The sequence below is a fragment of the Scyliorhinus canicula genome, chromosome 1 (genome assembly GCF_902713615.1).
Source record: "Scyliorhinus canicula chromosome 1, sScyCan1.1, whole genome shotgun sequence".
Lineage (NCBI taxonomy): Eukaryota > Metazoa > Chordata > Chondrichthyes > Carcharhiniformes > Scyliorhinidae > Scyliorhinus > Scyliorhinus canicula.
In genome coordinates, this window is record NC_052146.1 from 239,687,663 (window position 1) to 239,714,844 (window position 27,182).

The 27,182-nt window shown below is 43.0% G+C and overlaps 1 protein-coding gene across 4 annotated transcripts in view; it reads left to right on the top strand.

Moving 5' to 3' along the window:
- Nucleotides 1–358: 358 nt before the first annotated feature.
- Nucleotides 359–27,182, top strand: part of LOC119972755 (proteasome activator complex subunit 4-like) — a 230,725-nt gene continuing 203,901 nt past the window's right edge. For 2 of the 4 annotated variants that reach the window (XM_038810102.1, XM_038810111.1), the window contains exon 1: nt 23,068–23,205. Coding sequence is in view for 2 of the 4 variants with exons in the window: in XM_038810083.1 (XP_038666011.1) it covers nt 383–687; nt 23,061–23,201 (446 nt within the window). In the remaining 2 variants the exon portion in view is untranslated. Of the gene's footprint in view, nt 688–23,060; nt 23,206–27,182 lie in introns of those variants that run through there. The other 2 variants (XM_038810083.1, XM_038810091.1) reach the window with 2 other exon arrangements.

Consider the following 27,182-nt stretch of genomic DNA (forward strand, 5'->3'; position numbering starts at 1 on the left):
CCTCCCCTCCCTGCCCACACCAGCCCTCCCCCTCCCTGCCCACACCAGCCCTCCCCTCCCTGCCCACACGAACCCTCCCCTCCCTGCCCACACCAGCCCTGCCCACACCCCATCCTCCCCTCCCCGCCCACACCCACCCTCCCCTCCCTACCCACACCAGCCCTCCCCTCCCTGCCCACACGAACCCTCCCCTCCCTGCCCACACCAGCCCTGCCCACACCCATCCTCCCCTCCCCGCCCACACCCATCCTCCCCTCCCTGCCCACACCAACCCTCTCCTCTCTCTCGCCCCCTCTGAGTGATTGGAGGAGAAACAGGAAGTGTGTCAGTCGATGACGGGGGCGCTGCCGTTCTCTCACATCCGCCGGTTTCGGCCTCTCAGATGGATTGGGACCGGGAGTGGGAAGGAAGTGAGAAGGGGCAGGGCGGCGAGCCGGAGCCAGGCCGAGAGCTCGACATGAGTGAGGGGAACGGCGGCGAGTGGAATCGGCGGCAGCGGGAGCGGGAGGCGGCGCTGGGATTCAGGCCGCAGAAGGAGATCCTATACAACCAGCTGCTGCCCTACTCGGAGCGCCTGGACCAGGAGTCCAACTACATGCTGGGCCAGATTAAAGAGAACCTGGGCCGGGCCGTGCAGCTGCGGGAGCTGTGGCCGGGAGTTTTATTCTGGAGCAGAAAACTGTCAACGTGAGTGAGACAACGGGGCGGCTTTAACTTTGTCCCCGAGTGTGGATCCGGCTCCGGATCCGGCTCCACTGCCCCCCCCCCCCCCCCCCCCGGTGAGAGGTAATCCTCTCCGGGCCCAGCCATGGCCAACCCCCCTCCAACCCGGCCATAAACCTCCTGGTGATAAAAAAAGAATGATGTTTAAAAATAGCCGTAAATCCCTCGGGAAACAGCGTCGCTCTTTGTTACCACCTCCCCGCAGGCACCGAGTGGAGGAGGGAGGATGGAAAAGAATGGGTTTAGAAAAGCTGCTTCAGCCTGACCTTTCGCCAAGTTGGGATGTTGTACTGCCCTGTCTCTGAGGTGCAGCTCACTATGACACGACACTTTTCTCTGTTGACAAAGTTTGATCTGTGTCGATAAGGAAGGGAAGCCCTGGGGTGCTGATGTTATACAAAACCGTTATTTCGATTAAAACTCGATGTCAATTTGGCTCTTTTTGCATCAATAGCTGATTTCCCCCCCCCCCCCCCCCCCCCCCCCCGAGTCCATGCTGGTAGTTTTTGTGGGCAATTTATTATAAGAAATAACTGGCAGGTCCGTCCTACCCTCTCCGCTTAGTTACGGCCTTACGTTTGTACTTAAGTACTTTGTCATTTAAATAACTTTTAGAAGTGTATAGGATTATATGTTTGAAATGGATATTTTGCAGTTGCAAAGGAATATTTTGCTATTTAAACAGCGGTTTTTTTCCCGTAATAAATGAGTTAATCACCAACCTATTTGTGAGCCATAGCTTTGATACCAACACATTATTAAACTTCTGAATGTGATTCTGGCTTTCTTGTCTTTTGATAAACATTTAAACGAAGTATTTAATATCTGCCCTGTGTATTTCTGATCTTTGGAGTGCATTTTGTGCTCCTGTTGATCACCACCTTTAGAACTACCTAGTAGAAGCCTGAGAATTGATTTTTTTTTTGCCCATTTGGTTGGGAAATGGCATCTTAATAGTAGGTAAATATTGGGTGGTTTCTATTGGAGATATATGTGGCAGATTATTTCAAATAGTGCTAAACTAATTTGCTAAATGTTATCATTTAACCTGTATCATTTCCTCTACAAATTTCAAATTTTGTATAAAGATTTCTGAACATCTGGTAGCCCAATTTTGTTCAAAGATCTCATTGTACATTGCCATTTTAAATTTCTGCTACTATTTATTTCATTTGAAAACAAAATTTAGCATCAATTTAATATTTTGTTGCAGCACCTTTGTATGTTGCAACATTATTTGTTTCTATGCCAGCAAGATGTTATTTTGAATAACATTGAAATAAGATATGATGCAGCATGCATTTGTTCAAACTGTTATGGTGGAATTTCTTTTTGGATTTCACAAGGTCGGCTTGTTTACTTCCCCATTAAAAGATTCTGTGGCACACTTTGAAGAACAAAGTTTTCCTGCCATCCTAGTCAACAATTGCTCCTCAACCAACAGGGCCAAATCAAATTGTTTGTTGTTTTGGGGACTTGGATGTGTGCAGAGGATTCTTCTGTGTTTGTCTGAGTAATAGTGCCTGCACGCTGCAAATGATCAGGCATTATATAAATACATATTTTGAATTATTTCCTCTGTTTTAAGTTTCAATTAAATAGAGAGAAAAAAAGGCTGATTTAAAAGTCAGGATTTAACATGCAGATTTTAAATTAAACCATCTCTCTGGTGTTTTGATATAAGGAATAAATTGTTAACTTATGGAATAAATTGTTGACTTATGGATTGTTTCCAGGAGTTGCAAATTATCTTCATGTTTTGTGTGTTGACCTGAACTTCTTGACATGTTGCTATTTCAGATAATAAATTGCTGCTTTAGCTCAGGAGTGGAAAAATATTCAATGTAATTTTCACTGGATTTATTTTCTCGTGTTGACAGTTATGTATTGAATATTTGGGAATGCTTTATGCTTCAATATGGATAAACATAGGCTGCGTTCTATTCTTATCTATGTTAAGTATCTCCATTAGTGAGGCTGATATATGTTTTCTTGAGCAGTTCTGTCAAATTATTATAAAATTGAAGTTTTTCAATTGAAAGTATGAGTTCAAGTGATTATCGTAAAGTCAGTTGGTGCATTGTGATGTCACTCATTGTGATATGTCAGTAGAAATGACATTTATTTAAGACCATCAGACATAGGAGCAGAATTAGGCCATTCGGCCCATTGAGTCTGCTCAGCCGTTCAATCATGGCTAATATGTTTCTCATCCCCATTCTCCTGCCTTCTCCCTGTAACCCCTGATCCCTTTCTTGAACAAGAACCTAGCTATCTCTGTCTTAAAGACACTCAGTAATTTGCCCTCCACAGCCTTCTGCGGCAAAGAGTTCCACAGGTTCATCACATCTGGCTGAAGAAATTCCTTATCTCAGTTTTAAAGGATCATCCCTTCAGTCTGAGGCTGTGCCCTCGGGTCTGGTTTCTCCTAATAGTGGAAACTCCGCTCCACATCCACACTACCTGGGCCTCCAAGTTTCAATAAGATACCCCCTCATCCTTCTAAAGTCCTAATGAGTACAGACCCAGAGTCCTCAATAGCTCCTTGCATGACAAGCTCTTCATTCCAGGGATCATTCTTGTGAACCTCCTCTGGAACCTTTCCAAGGCCATTCCTTAGATACAGGGTCCAAAACTTCTCCCAAAACTCCGAATAGGGTCTGATCAGAGCCTTATACAGCCTCAGAAGTACATCCCTGCTCTTGTATCCTAGCGCACTCAACATGAATGCTAGCATTGTATTTGCCTTCCTTACTGCTGACTGAACCTATATGTTAACCTTAAGAGAATCTTGAACGAGGACTCCTAAGTTCCTTTTGTGCTTCTGATTTCCTGAGTCTTTTTCCCATTTAGAAAATAGTCTATGCCTCCATTCTTCCTACCAAACTGCATAACCTCACACTTTTCCATATTGTATTGCATCTGCCACTTCTTTGCCCAGTCTCATAGCCTGTCCAAGTCCTTTTGCAGCCCCCTGCTTCTTCAATACTACCTGTCCCTCTACAGATCTTTGTATCATCTGCAAACTTAGGAACAGTGCCTTCAGTTCCTTCTTCCAGATCGTTAATGTATATTGTGAAAAGTTGTGGTCCCAGCTCCGCCCCCTGAGGCACACCACTAGTCACCGGCTGCCATCCTGAAAAAGACCCCTTTAACCCCAATCTCTGATTTGGCCAGTCAGCAATCCTCTATCTATGCCAGTATCTTACGCTTGACACCAAGGGTTCTTAACGTATTTAACAGTCTCTGCTGGGGCTTGTGCTCGGGGGGGGGGGGGGGGGGTGTTGGTTATATGGTTGTGTTTTTCTTTTTGTTGGAAATTTGACGCGTAAAATTGTAAATGGTATAATAAAATATATTCTTAAAAAACCTCATTTAACAGCCTCCTATACGGCACTGTGCCAAAGGCCCTCTGGAACTCTAAATAGATCATGTCCACTGGCTCTCCTTTGTCTAACTTCCTTGTTACCTCAAAGAATGCTAACAGATTTGTGAGACGTCCTCCCCTCGACGTAACCTATATTTGTAATCTTCTCCATCCCTGCAATTCCCCTTTATGAACTTTCAACCACTCTGACACCAACCAGCTGTGCTTCGTCCTCTCCCTTTGCCCTTGACTTCAACCACCCGAGGCCCCTTGTTTTGAACTTAGCTCCTTAAATCACTTGGCCTCATTCCTCTTCTCCATTAAGACCCTTAAAACCCATCTCTTTAGCCAAGAGGTCATACCTCCTAGTATCTTGGCTCAGCCCCACCCTCCCACCCCATTCTTTTAATTACAACTTTGTGAAGTGTGTTAGCATGTTCTTTCCATGTTAAATATGCTGTATAAATGCAAGTTGTTGTACCATTTAAAGAAAAACTACACTCTCTGCACTTTTCGCTTCAAAGATATTACAAGGAGAGACACAAGGAATCATTAAGGCACAGTTGTCAAGAGTGCACAGTCGGCAAAGGGTATTATAGTACCCGTTTTTTATTTATACCGAGAGTTCATAAACAGCCACTGTTTATAAAAGATTGGTTTTAATTTTTTTTTAACTGTCTCTCTTTCCTCTGATTATATGATTTTGCTTTTCAAAATGATTTGGAAACAAATTGTAGGAGATGTTTTCAAACCTTTTTAGGTAAAGCTCATTACAGGAAAATCAGTGCCTTAGTCTTTACTTGAGAGGGCGGCATCTGCGTTTACTTTCTCGTGAAAGTCCAAAATCATGTAGCTTTTTAAAATACTTTGATAGGCGTTACTGCAAAGTCCTTGAGAAGGTGATAGTGAGCTGCCATCTTAAATGATTGTGTTTGGTAAAACTGAATGGCTTGCTAGGTTATTTCGGAGTCAGCCCCATTGTTGTGGGTCTGAAGTCACGTGCAGACCAGACCAGATAAAGAACAATACAACACATGAACAGGCCCTTCGGCCCTCCAAGCCTATACACGAACATGGCCTCTCGCTCCCTATGTTGCATAGGGGCTGGCACGTTGAGGGAGGCCACTGCGCATGCGCGGGTTGGCGCGGCGCACAGTCCACGACGGGATGGGAGGCTGGAGTGGTGCGAACTGCTCCAGCGCCGTGCTGAATCGGTACTCCCAGTGGCCCGTTCACGTCGTCGTGAAACGCGATGGTGTTTCCGACGGCGTGGACACTCGCCGCGGCATGGGAGAATCCCACCCTCTAGGTTAGCCTCTGGATTACTAGTCCAGTGACATTACCACTATGCCACTGTCTTCCTGATAGTTTGCTATTTCAATTTGTTGAACAGTTAATAAGGAAAACATTACCTAGAAAATAACCTCAAAAGATATTCTGTTTACTGAATCTGAGCAGAAGATTAAGTAACCTCTTTTGAAATTTTTGGAGATTTGCACCACTCTTCCACATTTCAGCACTCCTTTGCAATACTGTAATATTTGATTTGAGTTTTTACAGGAGGACTGCTAGTACATATGAAAATGAAATGAAAATCGCTTATTGTCACAAGTAGGCTTCAATGAAGTTGCTGTGAAAAGCCCCTAGTCGCCACATTCCAGCGCCTGTCTGGGGAGGCTGGTACGGGAATCGAACCGTGCTGCTGGCCGCCTTGGTCTGCTCTAAAAACCAGCGATTTAGCCCAATGAGCTAAACCAGTAGTTGGTACGTTTTGTTATGTAACAAAATGGTGTATGACATCATAAATGTTGGGTGCTTTCCAATGATGATATGTGAGAATGAAGCAAGAATTGGAGATGAATAATGTTGATGAAAGCAAGTATGAGAAGAGAGAGTGGAGGTGTACAAAGAAAGAACAAAAAGGGGGCAAACTGAACAAATAAACGTTTAGAGGGAGGGCTGATTGACATTTTAAAAGCTAAGGTCTATGATAATGCCTCATAAGGCTGAGGTCTCCTCTGCCCTTTTAGGTGGATAGGGTGGACATGGAGAGGATGTTTCCACTTGTAGGAGAAACTAGAACCAGAGGACACCATCTCAGACTAAAGGGACGATCCTTTAAAACAGAGATGAAGAGGAATTTCTTCAGCCAGTGGGTGGGGAAACTCATTGCCGCAGAAGGCTGTGGAGGGCAAATCACTGTCTTTAAGACAGAGATAGATAGGTTCTTGATTAATAAGGGGTTCGGGGGTTATGGGGAAAAGGGAGGGGAATGGGGATGAAAAAAATATTAGCCATGATTGAATGGCGGAACAGACTCGATGGGCTGAGTGGCCTAATTCTGCTCCTATGTCTTATGCTCTTATGGATTATGTCACTGCCCATCCAATAAATATTTCAATGGATGAGAAGATCTTTGGGATGTGCAAAGGATGGCAAATCATTATTTAATGGAGGTTCTTCAGGTTTTTTTGGATTTCAGCTGATCCTAGTAAGTTGGGCCTGTAAAATATTCGTTATGACAAAGAGCACTGGTATAGTGCCTCTGAGGTGACCTCACAAGTCATTTACTGACCCATTACCCCCTGTACTGCTTTTGATCCCTTTTTAATTCTGAGAATGTGAAAAATTCATACCAGATAGTATTCCTGAGATTTCAGTACTAATAATAGACTGAACAACATATAGTATTCATCCTTGATAGTAATGTGACGTGGGACATGTTCTATCAAATGACTGTGAACTTAGTAATTCATGAGTGCCTTTATTTTCAAGTTGTATGTTAATGTGAGTGCTGTATTTTCCATTTAACAGCCAGCCTGTACGGGTGTTTCAATGTATTGGAAGAATATATTGTCCTTCATATCATATAATCATAAAGCACAGAAGATATGCCCCATCATGTTTGTGCCAACTGTTTCGAAGAGTGGTCCAATTATTCCTACTCCTTTTATGTTTTCCCTGTAACCCTGAAAATATTATAGATGCGTATCAGTGATCTGGAGATTAAAAGTAATGGGATAAGCTTAAACCAGATGTATCACTGTTTTCGTGGCCGTTTCTGTTTATCAGATATTACTCCACTGCAATTAAACATTCAGTTTGCATTTGCTGATAGTTTGAAGTGTGAGCTGAAGCACAAATTCACATTGCATTTTTGCACCACATATCGGCTGATTACCAGTGCCTGAATTTGCTTTCAGATATTACTCTCTTCTGTTTGTCTACTGTTTTTACAACCACCGTATGCGACACAGGGATGCACTTGGACCCCTTTTTGTCATTGACTTTGTTTTTCCTTGTGTCATTTTTGTGCGTGTGTATGTGTTTTTTTTTCTTCTGTCTTGTGAACGTAATGTTGTTCAGGAAATTTGACTAGTCAAATTGCAGAATCAGAAACCTTTCTGTTGGCCACTGTCCAAAGAAGCACCAGAGACTAGCAAGCAGCATTAAGGTCAGGTTGGAATCCAATCCGCATAAATCTCTGAGCAATATCACTGCAGATGGCTAGCATAGTTTAATTGCAGCACCCACCTACTTGCTTCAAATTTACTTTACACCTTTGCTGTGTGGCTGCCAGCATGTGGCCATTGTGCAGAAGAAACATACATAACAGTGCGCAGAGTTTACTTGTTCAGTGTTTTTTCCTAATTGGGTTGTTTCTAGACTTTCTTTCCTTCCTCAGCTCGACAAGATTGCAATCCAATATCCTATCCTTCTGGTACGATATTACTGCATTTAGAGACGGGACTCTCTAAATTATTATATAATTTCAATAAATTTCACAATCTTGAATTTAACCAATATTTCGAGCAGTGTTTCCCAATCTATTCTACTATGGCCCCATTTAACACTTGAAAATGTTGTGACCCCGAAACAAAAACATCAAAAAAAAGACATCAAAAACAAAACCGCAATAATGCAGCACAGTAACATACAGTATATAAGATTATCTCGTTCAAGGCGCATGAGGATAGGAAAAGAAGGGAGGAACATGGGCTCTTAATGAACAAGATAGTCGAAGTAGATAGGGAATATTCGAGGGCGCCTACTACAGAGGGATTGGCGAGAAGGAAAAGGTTGCAGGGGCAATTTGGTAGGTTCACGACAGAGAGGATGGTGGGGCAGCTGCGCAGGGCGACGGGTGGGTGGGGGGGGGTGCAGTACGAGTACGGGGGGAAGCCAAGCAGAATGTTAGCATATCAACTATGGAGGCAAGCTGCGTCCATTGAAATACTGAGGATGCGGACAGAAACGGGAGATGGTGACGGAGCTGTACAAGGCGGACCCGGGGGGGTGAAGAAGGGGCATAGAGCGGTTTTCAGATGGGCTGAAATTTTGCAGTTGGAGGAAGAGGCAGGTTCTAGAGGAACCTTTAGGGCTGAGGGAAGTATTGGACAGTATAATGGGTATGAAGTTGGGGAAGGCCGCGAGGCCTGATGGTTATAAGGAGTTTGCGACGGATCTGACACCGCATCATTTGGGGGCCTTTGGGAAGATGGAGCTGCCGGAGACAATGATGCAGGCAACGATCAGATTGATACCAAAGAAGGGGAAGGACCCGTTGGAACATGGGTGGTACAGGCCCGTATCGCTGTTAAATACCTAAGTTGATGGTGGCGAGGATAGAAGGTTGGGTTCCAGGGGTGATCGAGGAGGACCAGACAGGATTCGTAAAGGACAGGCAGCTCTCTAATAATATAAGGAGGTTGTTAAATGTGATCATGACTGTTGAGAGGTTGGGTACCGGAGGTAGTGGTGTCCATGGACAAGGAGAAGACAAATATGGCGTTATTTGTTTGAGGTCCTGGGAAGGTTCGGGTTTGGGCTGATGTTTGTGGCATGAGCCTGTTATATGTGGCACTGGTGGTGAGTGAACAGACCAAGGTTATGGGTTCACAAAATTTGCCCGACACGGGACCAAGACAGGGGGCCCTCTTTCGCCACTGCTGTTTGCACACGAGCTATAGAGCCTCTCGCAATGGCTCGGGAGAGTGGCAAGGGATTACGCAGGGGAGTAGGGAGCATCGGGTGTCACTATGTTACTGTACGTGTTGGCCCCACTGGAGAGTATGGGGAGGATCATGGATTGGTTGGGGAAGTCGGGGCATTTTCATAATATAAATTAAACTAGGGAAAAATGAAGTGTTCCCGGTGAACGAGCTGGGTCGGCAAGCCAACCTAGAAGGGTTACCATTTAAGGTAGCCAGAGATATCCAGGAAGAGTTCCCCAGGCTACTGAGGTATACCCTGTAGGGAGTGAGTGCTTCTCCCGGATGTGGAAGGGGGGATCGGTAGCCAGAGATAGGTATCTGGGGATTCAGGTAACGGGAGATTGGGCGACGCTGCATAAGTGGAATGTAAGAAAACTGGTGGAGTAGGTTAGGGAGGATTTGAAGAGGTGGGACACGCTGCACCTGACCCTAGCAGGGAGGGTCCAAGTGGTGATGATGAATGTCCTGCCGAGGTTTTTATTCGTAATTCAGACGCTTCTTATTTTTGTACCAAAGGCCTTTTTGCGGGAACTGGATACGATTATCTCAGTTTGTGTGGGCAGGAGAGGTACCAAGGGTTAAGAGGACCCTGTTATAGAGGCAGAAGAGGGAGTTGGCGTTGCTAAACTAGCTGCATTATTATCGGGTGGCAAACGTGGGGAAGGTGAGGCAGTCGTGGGATGGAGAGGGGGCAGAATGGGTTAGGATGGAGGAAGAATCCTGTAGGGGGTCCAGCCTGTGGGCTATGCTGCCGGCAGCATTGCCACTGATGCCAAGGATATACACGAGAGCCCAGTGGTACAGTCCACAGTGAAGGTCTGGAACCTGCTGACGAGGCACTTTAGGATAGAGGGGATGTCAATGTTGACGCCGCTGTGCGAAAGCCACGGATTCAAGCCGCTGGGGGGGGGGGGGGGGGGGTAGTGGAGAAGACAGACTGTGTGTATTGGAAGTGGAGAGAAGTGGGCCTGGTTCCGATAAGGGATCTGTATTTGGAAGAGAAGTTTGCCATTATGGAGGAACTGAAGGAGAAGGCAGAGCTCCCGAGAAGAAGTGAATTTAGATACCTGTAGATAAGGGACTTTGCACGGAAGGTTTGGAAACAGTTCCCCAGGCTAACAAGGTATGCCCTGTTGGGAGTGACTACTGCTCCCGGATGTGAAAAGGGAGCTCAGGATCGGAGACATATATGGGTGGGTGGGTAAGCAGCTGGTGAAGATTAAGGGGGAGCTGGGAGGGGAGATGGACTGGAGATGTGGAATGAGGTGCGACGAAGGGTAAATGCGACTGTGTGCGAGGATGAGCCTGATACAGTTTAAGGTGGTACATAGGGTGCACATGACACGGGCAGAATGCGTGTGTTCTTTCATGGTGTGGCAGATGAGTGTGAGAAGTGTGGGCGGGACCAGCAAACCATGCACGTATGTTGTAGGGTTGTGAGAATTTGGAGAGAATGTTTGCAGTATTAAAGAGAATAGGGAGGAGGAGGTTGGGCCCGACCCATTGGTGGAGATATTTGGGATATCGGAGGAGCCTGAGCAGATGGAGAGGAAGGCCGCTGTCGTGGCCTTCAGCTCTCTGATTTCCCGATGAAGAATCTTATTGGAATGGTGGTCAGCATCGTCTCTGGGGGTGACGGCCTGGCTGGGAGGCTTGAACGACTTTCCATCTGGAAAAGATCAAATATGAACTGAGGGGATCAGCGGAGGGCTTTGAGGCACGGTGTGGGATATTCGTGGCCATGTTTGAAGAGTTCGTTTGGGGGGGGGGGGGGCGGTGGCGGTGAAAAGGGGAAAAATCTGTACAAACTGTATCGTTGTGTGTTGGGGAACATAGAAGGAGGCCATTCAGCCCATTGAGTGTGCACTGACCCACTTAAGCTCTCACTTCCACCCTATCCCAATAACCCCTCCTACCCCTCCGAACATTTTGAACACTAAGGGCAATTTATCATGGCCAATCCACCTAACCTGCACATCTTTGGACTGTGGGTGGAAACCGGAGCACCCGGAGGAAAATAATTTGTAACAATTTGCATAAGTTTGGAATAAAATATATTTAAAAAAAAACATTCAGTATATAAAGATTAAAGTTTGATCAACATATCCTATAAATACGTAAAGCTGTGGTTTTAGAACAGTTGTAAAAATGTAATTATTTTATGTACTCATCAGGTCCAAGGTGACATGTGACTTGCATTACTGCAACATTGTTTCTCAGAATCCGGCAGGGTAGTTGATATTGCATCTTTACATTCCGATGTTTCATCGAGGATTGATCGATATCGAGATTTTATGTAGATTAAATGGGTTAAATACAGATTAAATGGGTTAAATACAGCTTCAGACAAATGCATGCTGGAAAAAGGGACCATCACTTTCGGTGTGCGTGTTGCAATGTCTTCAGTGTACCAAGATTCTGACAGAGAAACTCTGAAACTTGTTTTTTCCCCCAAGGCTCATCACATTAAATTTCAATAGGCAGTTCAGCTGCAGGTAAATCCATGTCATCAGGCTGAAAGGCGTTTTGGACCCAATTGAACGTTGTAACATCTCAGTTGGGGGCGGAGGAGGGGGTGCAAAGTGTGCCTCCAGGTGGTTGTGATGGTCATAGAATTCATAGAGTTTCTACAGTCCAGAAGGAGGCTATTGACTTCAGTGAGTCTGCACCAGCGCTCTGAATGAGCACCCTACCCAGATCCAATCTTCCGTCCTATCCTTTGGACACTAAGAGATGATTTAGAATGGCCAATTCATATCATCTGCACATCTTTGGACAATAAGGGACAACCTGGAACGGTCAATTCACATAACCTGCACATCTTTGGACTGTGGGAGGAAATTGGAGCACCCAGAGGAATCCAATGAGATACAGGGAGAATGTGGAAACTGCACATCGTCACCCAAAATCAGAATCAAACCCGGGTCTCTGGCGCTGTGAGGCAGCAGTGCTAACCACTGTGCCACTGTGGTTGATTATATATGACATTTATTTGACTAGGTGTAACCTGACAAGCCCCAGAAATCCCTGCATCGACCACATGGGTGTGACATATTAGTAACAGACATCACACAAATAAGACTGGTAATGCTGGATTCCCACTCTGAATGTAGTTGCATGCTGTCTTGCGCTTCACCTTGGAATGCACAACTTGAAGACCATATGAAATTAATGTGATTTTATTACTTGTGATCCTATTCGCTGTTTCTGTGACCTGAATTTGGGGTCACAGTTTGGGAATCACTGATCTGGAGTTTATTTTCCATTAAAGTTTGCATACAGTAGATTGGGAAGGGCGACAATTCCTCCTTTTAAATTCTTCCAATTGCATTTCCTCAAATTATTCAGAGACTACTCTCATGACAAATGGTGCAATTATTTGTCCCTAAATTATTATAACTTTGATCTCTTGGGTGTCAACTATGTTTTTGAGAAAAATCAAATTCACTTTTCAGTATTTAGGAATGTTTATAGCTCCTGCTCGTATAATGTCAATAAAAATATATCCAAATTTTTGCTTTTCAGGTTATTTCAAATCATTCTTTGACACTGTTTGCCAGTGGATAATACTTCGTTTTTCCTTTATATTTGCAGTTACGCTCCCATCATTTTTGTATTTAAACTATCTCTGGTTCCTAATGACTCTTGCACTGTAGAGAAGCACAGAGCAATGTTCAACATCTTCACTGTATATATGTAGCAACCCAGATACTTATGAATGATTACAGAGTAAAATATTATGTTACTCATAATTGTAAATTCATCATTACTCGAGCAAAATTCTGGGCACCACCACGAAGGAAGTATCATTGACTCTATTTGAACTATTTTTTCACTTTTCATCATGTTCCTTATTAAATTCGACATAATAATACAAATGGCAAATTGGGAGCAGTGGTTAGGTATTTTCTTTGTTGAGAACTTGAAATGTGAGAATTCACACTGGTACTGTTGTAATATTCAAGCATCATAAAATAATTACATTAAAAATGAAATAAACACTCCAATTATTGACATGCGCTAGTTGTACTTAATTATTGAACAAGTGTCAGTATCTGGCAACCTGTGCAAATACCTCACCAGAATGTGGTAGAATATATGGAAAAGACCATTCTACATCAGAGTTAGCAAGAACAAAATGTTCTCTTTACACGCTCATTGGAGTTATCACTAAAATGAAGATAACAAAAACATCAGAATTTTGTGACAGATTGTAGTGATGAAATATCACTATGTTGTGGAAGTTTTTCATATCCGTGCATTCTCCCAGTGGGGGTAGTGCCAATTGTGGTTCATTGGCTGGCACCCTGACCTCTGAATCAGAAGCTGATATGTTCAAATTCCCCTCCAGAGACTTGAGCACAACAACCTAGAGCCTAGACTGACAGTCTAATGCAGTACTGCAATGTTGGAGGTGGTGTCGTTCAGATGAGACTATAAACTGAATTCCTGTCTACTATCTCAGGCAGATGTTAAAGATCTTATAAGACTATTTTGAAGAAGAGTAGGGGGCTTTTTCCTGTTACCCTGGCAAATATGTATCCCTTTTTTTTTATAAATTTAGATTAGCCAATTATTTTTTTTTTTCCAATTAAGGGGCAATTTAGCGTGGCCAATCCACCTACTCTGCACATTTTTGGGTTGTGGGGGCGAAACCCACGCAGACACGGGGAGAACGTGCAGACTCCACACGAACAGTGACCCAGAGCCGGGATCGAACCTGGGACCTCAGCGCCGTGAGGCGGTTGTGCTAACCACTAGGCCACCATGCTGCCCTGCAAATATGTATCCCTTAATAAACATCACTTAAAGCAGATGATCTGATTACTTTGGGAGCTTGCTGTGTGCAAAGCTGTACTTACATTTCAACAATGATTACACTCCAGTCCTTCCCGGATGGTAAAGTGCTTTCAAATGCCCATGGGTCATGTTAAGCACAATACAACTGCAAATACTTTTTCCTTTGTATTAAAAAAAACTTGACATGTAGTAATTTTATTGTTTGCATTGTGATTGAAACATTGCTTATTCAGATGTTTTGACATAATGATTTGAATGCACATGAGATACATTGCAAACAAGCACAATAGGTATCTTGCCTGTCCGTGCATTCCAATAATCTTCCCTTTACGACCACCAAAAAAACAGATGGTGCCTGAATGTTCTAAAAGCTGTGCCATAGCTCCCACGTCATGCAGGATTGTTATGATGGAGAAATTTCAGCAAATTATCCTTAACTAGTCTGCAGGCTTTGATATGGTTGACCTTACCATCCTTCTCCAATGTCTATCCACTATTGTGCAGCTGGGTAGAATAGCATTGGTCTGATTCCATATTTATTATTTTGGCTGCTAATGGAAATTAATTTTTTTGAAAGTGCATCACTGACTTCAAAGTCCGTCTCACTCTCTCCCTCTGTCTCGGCTTCAAAACAAGTCTCAGTTGCCTTATTAATGGAATGCTTAGTGTGCTATGTTTATTAAATTGAACATTGTTTTGCATCATATATCTACTTTCAATCACTGATCTCAGTATTGCTTATGAAATGCTGTTGTATATAAAATGGTTGCCATGTTATTTGAGAAAGTGCTGAGGTGCATTTTAAATTTCAGTAGATAAAACTCTGAAAATTTGCTCTTTGTAATAGCTTCCAGTTATAAAAATTGACTCAAAAGCAAAATATAGCAGGTACTGGAAATCTCAACAAACAACAGAAAATGCTGAAAATGCTCACCAGATCAGGTAGCACCTGTGGGGAGAGAAAACAGATAATATTTCAGGTCGATTGTTTTTCTTCAGAAATGCTAAAGGTTAATTATGTAACATTTTTAAAGTATATTGATAACTCGAGGCAGAGAACAGCAAAATCTTTGACCTCTTCACCTCATCAATAGCCTGATTATCTCTGCAAATTTTGAATCGTCACTGTGGTATAGTTCTCTGGGTGTGGATTTAAATCTCGCGCTTTATTCAAGTAGCTTTAACAGTGTTCAATATCCTTCTGTCTACTGATATCGATAGGACGGTTCAAGATTTCTCATGGCATTATTCAGAAGGAATAAATTGTAAAGAGGAAAATATATTTTCCTTGGCCATCATTTAGAGCATGGAGAAAATCCTGTGGAATTTCCCTAAAAGGTGTTCCAGAAGGATCTTGTTCAGATTTGCACATGCTATCTCTTGAAATATTTTCATTCCAGGTTAACACCAGACAACCCTCTTCCCCCTTTTCCTCCAAAAATCCTAATGATCAAGCTATTAGCTCCTTGGTGCCCTAACATAAGGGCGGCACAGTGGTTAACACTGCTGCCTCATAGTACCAGGGACCTAGGTTTGATTCCGACGACTGGTGACTGGAGTTTGCACATTCTCCCTATGTTTGCGTGGGGTGGGGTAGCACGGTGGTGCAGTGGGTTAGCCCTGCTACCTCACGGTGCTGAGGTCCCAGGTTCGATCCCGGCTCTGGGTCACTGTATGTGTGGAGTTTGCACATTCTCCCCGTGTCTGCGTGGGTTTCGCCCCCACAACCCAAAGATGTGCAGGCTAAATGGATTGGCCACGTTAAATTGCCCCTTAATTGGAAAAAAAAAAGAATTGGGTACTCTAAATTTTTTAAAAAATGTTTGCGTGGGTTTCCTCTGGGTGCTCCGATTTCCTCCCACAATCCAAAGATATGCAGGTTAGATGGATTGGCCATGCTAAATTGCCCCCAAGTGTCCTAAAGGTTAGGTGGGTTTATGGGGAAAGGGTAGAGTGCTCTTTCGCAGGTTCGGTGCAGACTCGATGGGCCAAATGGCCTCCTTCTGCACTGTAGGGATTCTATTCTATGACAGTATGATTTTGCTTTGTGTACATTCCTGTACTATGTGTGTGTATGCCAAACACTTGCAAGATGTTCGCAAGCCAACAAAAGTCCCAAGTGTACAAACAGTTGCTGTTACCACATTCCGATACTGAGTGTGACCTGGACTGTATCAATGGCACACAATTCCATCAAAAAAGCCTTCGCCGTGTTCTGTGGGTTCAATGGGAAGACTCGAACCACGCTGATGTCCTTGAAGCTAGCTCCACAAGCATCCAGGCTAAAAGCCTGCAAAATTGTCTACGATTGGGTATTGCATACAGATTGCTGAAAAGCATCGCCCCAGCCCATCTTGTTTTCAGCTTTCTGGGGAGGACAAAGAAAAAGCTTTGAAGAAACTTCAAAGCTCTCTTTGAAGCACAGCATAATTAACAATAATGGCTGGGAGGAGCTTGCTGCCAATCATTCAAAAAGGCATCAGATACATCTAATAATAATCTTTATTAGTGTCACAAGTAGGCTTACATTAAGATTTTGATGAAGATCATCTTGTACAACAAGTGACATCATGCTTTGAGTCCAAACACCTTAATGATGAGGCAGACCAGCGGCAGAGAAGGAAAGAAAAGGAAGCCAATCTTGCTCTCTAGATGCGTTATCTCGTGGGACATCCTGCCCCATATGTCTCCTTATCTGGGTCGAGCGTTGGTTCATTCAGTCACAAATGACCCATGGCTGAAAGTTACAATCCTGAGTAGACGTCATCTTTGAATCGAGAGACAGCCAGTGACACTGGATAAATTATTGCGGTGAAGCAGATCTGGACAGGAGCCAAATTACATGGAGGGAGAGAGATCAAAACATGAGCAGGGCAAGGGCAGGCTGGACTTTCAGGTGGCATGATTACATAGAATTTTTTTTACATAGAATTTACAGTGCAGAAGGAGGCCATTCGGCCCATCGAGTCTGCATCGGCTCTTGGAAAGATGATGGCAAAGTGATTAGCACTGCTGCCTCAGTACCAGGGACTTTGGGTGACAGTGTGGATTTTGCATGTTCCCTTCATGTTTGCATGGGTTTTCAGGGTGCTCCAGTTTCTTCCGACATCCAAAGGTGTGCAGTTTAGGTGGATTAGCCATGCTAAATTTTCTCTTAGTGTCCAAAGGTTAGGTGGGGCTAGGTTAGGGTGCTCTTGCGGTGCAGACCCAATAGGCCAAATGGCCTCCTGCACACTGAGGATTACTTGAGTCTGTGACTTGGCCTGGGTCATGGTGCCTTTGCTGGTCGTAGTTTCGGAGGTGGGAGCTCACCACCCATTTCACTGTTTCCATACCCCACAGTTCACTAACCATTGGTATGGAAATTTGTAATGCAAGACGTTGACAGGAAATGTTTTTAATTTATTATCATCACATGTATTAGTATACAGTTTTGTGACAAAATATATCTAGTACAGTGGGACCCATGCTGGCCGACCTTTGGGACCCATGCCATGTTTGTTTACTTTTAATGCCAAAGGAGAGCCTGCTTGGTCCTCACGGTCTCTCTCCAATCAGGTTAATGGGAGGAGAATGCAATGCGCATATCAGGTGCAGACTTCAGCCAGTTCCTTTGTGCAGTTTTCATCTTTGTGAGAACGGAAAATCCAAACTTTGCTGTCAACGTGAAAGACAATAGCAACAAAATGCTTGTACTAGTCAGCACTGGATACACCTGGGAGATACTATTCCAGAATGCTGACAGCCTCATGGGCTTTTGGGGTGTCTTTAATGTGATGTCACAGGTTAGATACAGCAGCGTAATCTTTTCATTTGGAGTCACCTGTATGTTAATAACTGACTCTCTCTTTTCACACACCACTTCTCTTTCAAAATCTGAATCTTCTCCTCTCACTTGTTGGTACTTCCCTGCATATAACACACATAGGCTTTGCATCCTTATTTGTACTGACACAATTGACAAAAACATGCTTAAAAAAACATCATCTTTATACTGCTTTGTTCCTGAGTTAAGTTTCTTCTTTGTAGGCTGGTTAGGTGGATTGGCCATGCTAAATTGCCCTTAGTGTCCAAAATTGCCCGTAGTGTTGGGTGGGGTTACTGGGTTATGGGGATAGGGTGGCGGTGTCGACCTTGGGTAGGATGCTCTTTCCAAGAGCCGGTGCAGACGCGATGGGCTGAATGGCCTCCTTCTGCACTGTAAATTCTATGTAAAAAAAGAGGCCTGGAACGCAGTACAGAGCTAACACTAGCACTGCTTGGTCCTTCCCTGGACTCTACTGAGCAGCTCTCTCCAGATTCAGATCTGAGATCCTGGCCAGTGGATACACTGCCTATTTGTTTCGCTGGCCATCTCTTTTTTTTTTGTAACAAAATGATTCATCTTCACAGTACTCTTGCCTTCCTTGCTAGAGGCAGAAAATGGAAGAACCTCTCCTCTGTGATTTGGCACCAAAAGCCCATTCACTTTTTAAAAAATGTACTTTATTACAAACATGTATCAAAACAGGTTACAGCAAATAAATACCCCGGGAAGCATACTACCCAAGAATTAACTGTACTGTCTGTACAGATTTTCTTCCCTTTTTTAGCCTCCCTCCATCCCCCCACCCCCACGGTCACAAACATCCCCGCCCTTTTCTCAAATCCCCCTGGCAGAGCCCCTTAACTCATAAAAAGCACATATACTTGATGTCAAGCACCTGTATGTATGTGCCGGGATGTGACCTGCTACAACTTATGGCCACAACACTGCGCACAGCCTAATTCCATTCTTTAAAAGGTGGCATCGGCCAACATTCTGGATTTAAGTGCCGCTAGTGGCCATTGGGTGCTTCTCCCACGATCAGCACCACTGCAGGATTGCTGGGGAGACCTTCCCAACACCCGCGGGTCGCGACCTGTACGAAAAACGCTGATTGGGAGGAATAGAATGCAAGGGGGTTGAAGTTATGCTTCAGCCATACAGCGCCTTGTGTAGATGACCTTTGAGCTGATAGGAGAACAATGCTTTGGGAATTAATTCTTTGCCTTGGAGGGAATGCTTACTAGAACAATACCTGGACTCCAAAGGTGAAGTTACGTGGAGAAATTAAACAAACTAGGGTAGTATTCCCAGATATTTATAAGATTAAGATTGGTTGACATTTTCAAGACATTAAAGGGGACAGATAATGTAAGTGGAGAAGAACTATTTCTGCTCATTGGGAGTCTAGAATATGGGGGCATAGTCTAAAAATAAGAGCCAGAACTTTCAGAAATGAAATTAGGGAACACTTCTACATACTAAAGGGTACTAAAAATTAGGAACTTTCTTCCACAAAGGCCAATTGATGCTAAATTGGTTGTTAATTTTAAAGCTGCTTATTATATCATAATTAACAAAAGGGATCTCGGAGAAAGGTAGGTATCTGCAGTTCAGTTGCAGATCGACCATAGTCTCACTGAATGATGGAATGGTTTCAAAAGGGCTAAGTGACCCATCCCTATTGCAGTGTTTATTTAAGGAAGTGTATATTTATCAGTGTCAGTGTGGTTCAGTTAATAGCACTCTTGCCTCTGGGTCAGCATTTTGTGGGTTCAAGTTCTGCTCCAGATATGTGAGCACAAAATCTACACTATAATTCCATTGCAGTACTGGGGGAGTGGTACCCTGTTGGAGGTGCAGACTTTTAGATGGGATCTTAAATTAAGGCCCCATCTGACCCCTCAAGGGTATAAAAGATTCCATGGCATTGTATTGAAAAAGGGTTGCAAGAGTTACTCCTGGTGTCCAAGCCACTATTTATTTCATTGCTGTTTGTGAGAGCTTGCTGTGCACTAATTGCTACCATATTTACATTCCACCAGTAGCCATACTTCATATTTTACAGCTAATGATGTACTTTGGGTACAAGCCCTGAGGGTTTGAAGGATGCAATATAAATGCAAGCCTACCTCCTTTCTGTGTATATATTTTCTATGCATTTGTTTATATAACATGTTACATGCAAAAATGATTACCTATGGAAAGTGGTGTGATCAGTGACCAGCATAAAAGTTCAGGAATCACAATGGTTGCTAAATACAGTTAGGGCAAGAAATACATCTGTGTGTGGGCATTGGGAATAAAGCTCTCCTTCTAACCTTTGAAGGAGAAATTGAGGGTAAAAATAGAAGAGGAAGAAAAAAAAAAATAGACCGGTAGATAACATTGAGATGTGGACGAAGGGGGCTTGAGGAAAACCAGAGAAAGAGCAGGACAATACCAGTCGCCCCACTCAGGCTGTGGTGACAACATGAATGAAAGGGCAAAGAAGCAGCTTCAGTGACATAATTTTACTACGATGGCGTGAAGTGTTTTGGGGGAGTACGGCAACCACTGCAGTAAATAAAAATAATAGTTTTATAAAGTATGTATTAGAAAGGGAGAAGCCTTTTCACATTTTTCTGTGGGAATCAAACAATTAAAGGAATTCAGGACACCATTTGACAATTAATGACCCAGATGAAATAATAAAATGTAATGCATGAATTTGCATGCCTTTTTTGTAAAGAGCACAAAGTGAATTTATGCAGTGGTGTTGAGGAAAAATCTGGCGTAATATTGCCTGCTTCTAGTTGATATCACCATGACCTCTTGATTCCAAGAAAATGTAGTAGTATGTGATCTGCAAGACGAGAGAGGGAAACATTCCAGGCATTACCTCGTCATGGGATGGGAAGTGGATATGAATAACATCATGTGCTAAATCAGTCATTTAATTTTCCGTGACTATCTTCCAGTCCTGGATTTTTTTGTATATGTTGCTTGTGGCAATGTGTGTGAATCAGGATATTGAGACTACAGAGATAACTTAGAATAAACTGAGCATGAATTTTTGCGCTTGCCAAGCTCAAATCACAAATTAAAAAATATTGTTCTTTCTGGTATTTGCAAAGAGAAATACTTTTATTTTAAAATATTTTTATTAAAAATGTTTTCATTGAAAATAAACGCAACATCAACATCAAACAGCCTAGGAAGCGGCTCTGACATAGTTAAAAACCCAACAAAAATTCTCCAACTGATTTTATAACTCCGACCAGCCCAACAAATATTACTCACCCCAAACAATAATAATAACCACCTCCCCCTCTGCCTAACAGCTGATGGTGACTAATTCTTTAAAGTATGAGATGAATGGCTGCTCCCTCAAGTAGAACCCTTCCACGATACCCTAATGGTGTACTTGACGTCTTCCGAATGTAGAAATTCCATGAGGTCACTCATCCAGGCCGAGGCACTAGGCAGGGCGGAAGATCTCCATATCAACAGAAGGCAAGAACATCCGCCTTCGCCCTGGTGAGTCCGACACCCCAAAAATGGCCACCACGTACAAGACACCAGATCAGTGTAAAGAATCGCTGACATGGTGCTGAAGAAGGAGACCCAAAAGCTTGCCATCCTTGAACACGACAAGAACATATGAGTGTGATTAGCGGGCCCATGAGAGCACCCCCAGCTCCTTGAATAGCTTCCAATAGATCAAAGAGCCAAACACCAGTTAGTTAGTTCAAGGTCAAGGTCAAGGGTACTTCAGTTGCATACAATCAATCATGCAATATAAACACTACTAACAGTGGCCGCTGTTCGATTCTGGATCTCTTGGGTTCGAAGGGGTAACTGCTGCTCAGCTGGGCTCATCCTTCTGGTAGTGGGCGTTGAACTCAAACTTGCTTCTGGTGTTGCTGCGATTGGCGATGACCGTGACCGGGGTACCAAGACCAAAAGAGAGCGAGCATATGGCAAACTCTTCCTTTACACTTGGGGGGCTTTCGCGCTCTTTTGGGCGGTCCTTCGATTTGGGCCTTACTAATTGGGTGATCCCTGATCACTCCATTCGATACCTTAGCCAATAAGTGGGCGGGGATCTGGATGACTGTGCGTGTCTCAAGCGGTCATTGACCCGTTGTTTGTTTTTCCCTTGGACAGGGAGTGGCACCGAAATGTCTGGGACTGTCCCGGTAGCTGGAGTACCAGTCCTTTGTGTTGGGGGAGATGGGCCGTCACCTGCTAATCGACCTGATTATCATGCTAATGGGACAGGGTTCCGATACCGTCTGGACTTTGCTGACAACTATGCATTTCAGGCTCAGAACCTGCCTGACTCTTGGCTTGTCCATTTTACCCATCAGTCTTTGCGAGTTGCTCTGTGCTTAGTCGGAACTGGCCATCCCAGATGGCTACAGAAGTGTGGTGATCCTCCGGTTAAACCACCACCAGTCCAGTCTCGAAGGGGAGAACAGTCTATGGTCCTCTGCGATGGTGGTGACATTTACATAACATTCTTTTTTCCCCTCAGATGTGTACTTTGTTTCCCTTTTATATGCAACTAACCTGTTTACCTCTACTGTTGCTCTGGAGTTCTGCATCATCATTGCTTGGAGTTATTCATGAATTCCTTATTTGATTTTTGTTAGTGACTATCTTGCATTGATAGTCTGTCATTCTTGTCTTGCCCACAAGTAGAAACATATTGGGTGTCTGCCCCGTCAAACCCTCTCATAATTGTAAAGACTTCTACTGGGTCACCCCTCAGTTTTCCTATTTTCTAGAGAAGAGTCCCAGCTAATTTAATCTTTCCTGATGGGTATACATTTTCAGTTCTGGTGTCATTCTCACATGCTTGAACCCTCGAATCAGGTCTCTGTTCTTGCCACAGTAAAGATTCGTATCAAAATGTTTCAGACTCTTATCAAGGTGTTTAAAATTCCATGTGACTGCGACCATCGTTAACCTCGATCTGTCAGCAGTTTTTAACAACTACTTTTCCAACTGGGTGGGAGTGGCGGCACCTGATTCCAGTCGCAGCCAATGGAACTCATGCAATGGCTTTTAATTCTGCTCTTGCACTGTTGTCTTTAAGTTCCCAAGGATCTAATCTTGCCTGCATCCTAATTATCATCTACATGGTGTTTTGGCATGCATCCACATCACGGAAAATTAAATGACTGATTTTTATTAGCCTACCATTGGTGGCTATGCCTTCAGCTGCTTGAGCTCTGAACATGATTGTTCATTCTTTCCGGTTGTTGAGGCCATGACACTGTACCACTTATAACATTGTGATGACTCTCCAGTATTTATTTCCACTTTTAAAATTCCCCAAATAATTGATTCAGACTATTTATCAAACTTCTATTTTGTTTTTCAGATATATCCGGTTATATGGAAGAAAATTTAGCAAAGAAGATCATGTTCTGTTTATTAAGTTGCTGTATGAATTGGTTGTCATGCCTAAGCTTGAGATCAGCATGATGCAAGGATTCACACGATTATTAATAAGTTTACTCAAGTAAGTTCAGATTGAATTCCTCAAAGATGTGCTATTGCCAGATGTTACTGACTTAAGCTACAAAATTTGTCATGAAGTGTATTTTAGTGCGAGAGTGATGGTGGTGGATGTTTTTCGGACAGGCAGATGATTTTGGTATTCCCCAAAAGTCAATTTTGGGTACATCATTTTTTTTTCAGTTTTTATTAGCCACCTACACTTTGATGTAGGAAGCTGCAACATAAAGTTTGCAATACAAAATTCAGCAATGGAGTAGATGGTAGTGAGCATAATTGTGGACTTCAAGAAGTCTTGGACTGGGTGGTGAAATGGGCAGAGGCATGCATTTCTGTGTGGAGAAGTGTGAGAGGTTGTGAACGTCAGGTTGACTAAAATGAAAAGACAGCATACTATAAATTACACCAAAATATAGATGAACCTTGAGGCCCACATATAAATTTGTAGAGGTGGCTTTAAAAAGACATATGGGCTCCTTGGGTTGATAAATGGAGACAGAGAATGTTAAAGCCAAGAGATTGTGCAAGAATTTCGTAATTCCTAGATCGGCCATAGCTGGAGTATTGTCGGAAACTGACACTTCAGAAAAGATTCGCAAGCTTATGAAAGGGTACAGGGGATGCTTATGGAGTCATAGAGGTCTACAGTACAGAAACGTTCCTTTGGCCCATCGTGTCTGTGATGGTCAAAATCAATCACCTAATTATTCTAATCCCATTTTCCACACTTGGCCATAACCTTGTATGCCTTGGCATTGCAAGTGCATATCTAAATACTTCTTAAATGTTATGAGGGCCTCTACCTCCACCAGCCTTTCAGGCAGTGAGTTCCAGACTCCCACCACCCTCTGGGTGAAAAGGTATTTCCTCACATCCCCTCTAAACCTCCTGCCCCTTATCGTAAACCTATGCCCCAGGTCTTTGATCCTTCCACCAAAGGGAAATGTTTCTTCTGTCTACTCTATCTATGGCCCTCATAATTGTATACATCTCAATCATGCCCCACCTCCATCTCCGCTGCTCCAAGGAAGACAACCCCAGTCTATCCAATCTCTCTTCATAGCTAAAGCTCTCCAGCCCAGGCAACATCCTGGTAAATATCCTCCGCACCCTTTCCAGTGCTATCACTTTCCACCTATAATATTGATTCCAGAATCCCACACAATACTCTAGCTGTGGCCTAACCAATGATTTATACAGTTCTAGCATAACCTTCCAGCTCATAAACTCTATGCCTCGGCTAATAAAAGCAAGAATACCATATGCCTCCTGCGCTCCTATCTTAAGTGTACATGCACATAAGGTTCCTCTGATCCTCAGTGCTTCCCAGGGTCCTGCTGTTAAGCAAACTAACTTCAAGATCCTCTTGCTCTCGAATCTGTGCTCTTAATATTTCTTAACTCTAATGTTCTCCGTCAGTACATGCCTGCAAACCCCTTCATTCCTCAGATGTAGGTCTGTCTGGTCCTGCCATACCTTCAGGTACTAAGCCTCTGATTTTTTTCCACTCCTTTGCCTATATTAACCTTCTAAAACACTTGTCTTTATGCCTCTTGCTTCCCCTCACTATTTTGCTTCAGTTTTTCCCTCCTGCTGATGTTCATTTTTTCTCTGCACGAATAATGTGCTCTAATGCAGCTTTCTACAAGAACAACACAGGAATAGCATTTTATCATCATCTTCTGAAGAAGCAATAAGTTATATTTAACTGTTGAGGTGCGCCAGTATCTGAATTAGTCCTAAAAGAAAGTTTGGTGCAGCTATGAATTGTGTTGTAAATTTGATACGCTTCTCCTTCAGAGTAGTTGTAGTGTTTGACTTTCAACTTATTTTTGCAGGGTCCAGAGGAAAAGTGACATTGGCTTGCAGTGACACTGCTTGTTCCGATTTCTTGTGGTTTACAGTGCACGTTTCATGCCCAGTAGATTAGCAGAGCCTAAATTGATTGCTTAAAATAAGCCTACCTATACCATTCCGGTTTTATTCCAACACAAATAATTAGTGGAACTGATGGTGATAGGTTATTGTGTGCAATTTACAACAAGGACCCTTTCAGTGTGAACACATGGAGCTTTCAGTCTACTGTTTTGTAATACGGTCTTTGCCTCTTAATCAACTGTTTTCTGATACAATTTGCATAGTCACATCTTTAAACTGTGGACTGATTGATCACAGCTAGCTTAGGATACCACTAAAGCAATATTTCCCATTCTGCTTATCATTTAAACCCTCCCACTATGTCAGTGGTAAGGAAGACATAATTTATTTTAATTTAAAGCAGCACCTCAGACTATCTCCCCTTCCCCACTCAAACCTTCTCTGGCTGTTCCACGCCTCCATTACCAAATATGATGATTTTGTAAGCTCAAAGATCGAGGCAATCTGCTCAGTTACTTCAGCTGTCACCTCTCCTCCCTTATTTGAAGTGTTCAATGTAATTAAAGGATTTGATAGGGTAGATAGCAACAAAATATCCTCTGCTGGGAAAATCCAGAATGGAAGTGCATAAACTTAACTAGGCTGTTTTGCATTGATAGGACGAGTAGTGGAAATCCGGAACTCTTTCCCCAAAAAGCCATTCAAACTAAAGCAATTGAAGTGCCCAAAATTGAAATTGCTAACTATTTATCAGGCAAGGGTATTAAGGGTTCCAAAACCAAAGTAGAGAGATTAAGTTAAAATATAGACTACCTGTGCCCTTCCCCCACCCCAGTATCATGCCTTGCCCCAATACATCATTCCACAACTTCTCTTCCTTGCCCCTCCTGGCCTATTCCAAATTTATTGCCTTCATAAGGTTTACCTCAAGTGGCCATGGCTATCTGCTGACCCAACTCTGTAGGTGCGTTAACTGGAGTGAGTGCTAACAGTCATTATAATCTGCTGGCACTTGCTGCATTGTACTCAGAGATAAGAGAGGAATTTTCTCTTGAATTACCCTAATGCTTTTTGTTTGTCGCTTGCTGCTGGGGGTGCCTTTGATGCATATAGGTTGCAACATATTTGGATGGGATGGATCAGCTAATATTTTCCAATCTGTTGCCTCCAGAGTTAATTTTTTACTTGCCACCTGTCTTATTTCCCTTATGATTGCGACCTACAGGGCCACGGACCATATTGTCTGTAGACAGGCTATCTTTAACTGTCCATTCCCCCTCTCTTTTTCTTTTCACCATGTAACTTGGTATCTGTTTTTCCAGTTGTTTTAGCTGCTCATTTTAATTTTGATGCTATTGACCAGCATGATTAGGACCACCGTTTATTGTCATCAAAATGATGCGCATTTCTGAATTTTAAAAAATAAAAGCAAATAGATAGAAGACAGCTGAAGGCACAAAAATATAGATGATAAGAGGTAATATTCTGAGGTGAACACTGATTTAGAAATAAGGCCAATATGAGAATCCAAAAGAGAGGAATATAAAAGAGGGAGCAGTATTGAGAACAGATTAATTGTTTTGTAAAAATAAGGTGTTATAAGTAAAGCTATAGGTAAGCTGACAGGAGCTAAAGGAAAGATAACAAATTAGAAAAATGCAAGATAGCAAAAAAAATGTAAAAACACAATGCAGATTGAAAAAGATTAAAAATGATCAGGGGTGACACGGTGGTTAGCACTGCTGCCTCACGGCGCCGAGGTCTCGGGTTCGATCCCAGCTCTGGGTCGCTGTCCGTGTGGAGTTTGCACATTCTCCCTGTGTTTGCATGGGTTTCACCCCCACAACCCAAAAATGTGCAGGGTAGGTGGATTGGCTACCCTAAATTGCCCCTTAATTGGAAAAAAATAATTGGGTGCTCTAAATTTAAACAAAAAATGATCATTCATACCATGGATAGTGCTGTGGGAAACCAATTGTTAATATATAAAAGTAAATACATAATTTGGGGAATTATTGATAATTTAATTCAACTTTTCTTGTGGCTTAGGATGTATTTTGAGCCCCTCAGTTAGTTAAAGCCTTGAAATCTTTCCAGTATTTTTGTT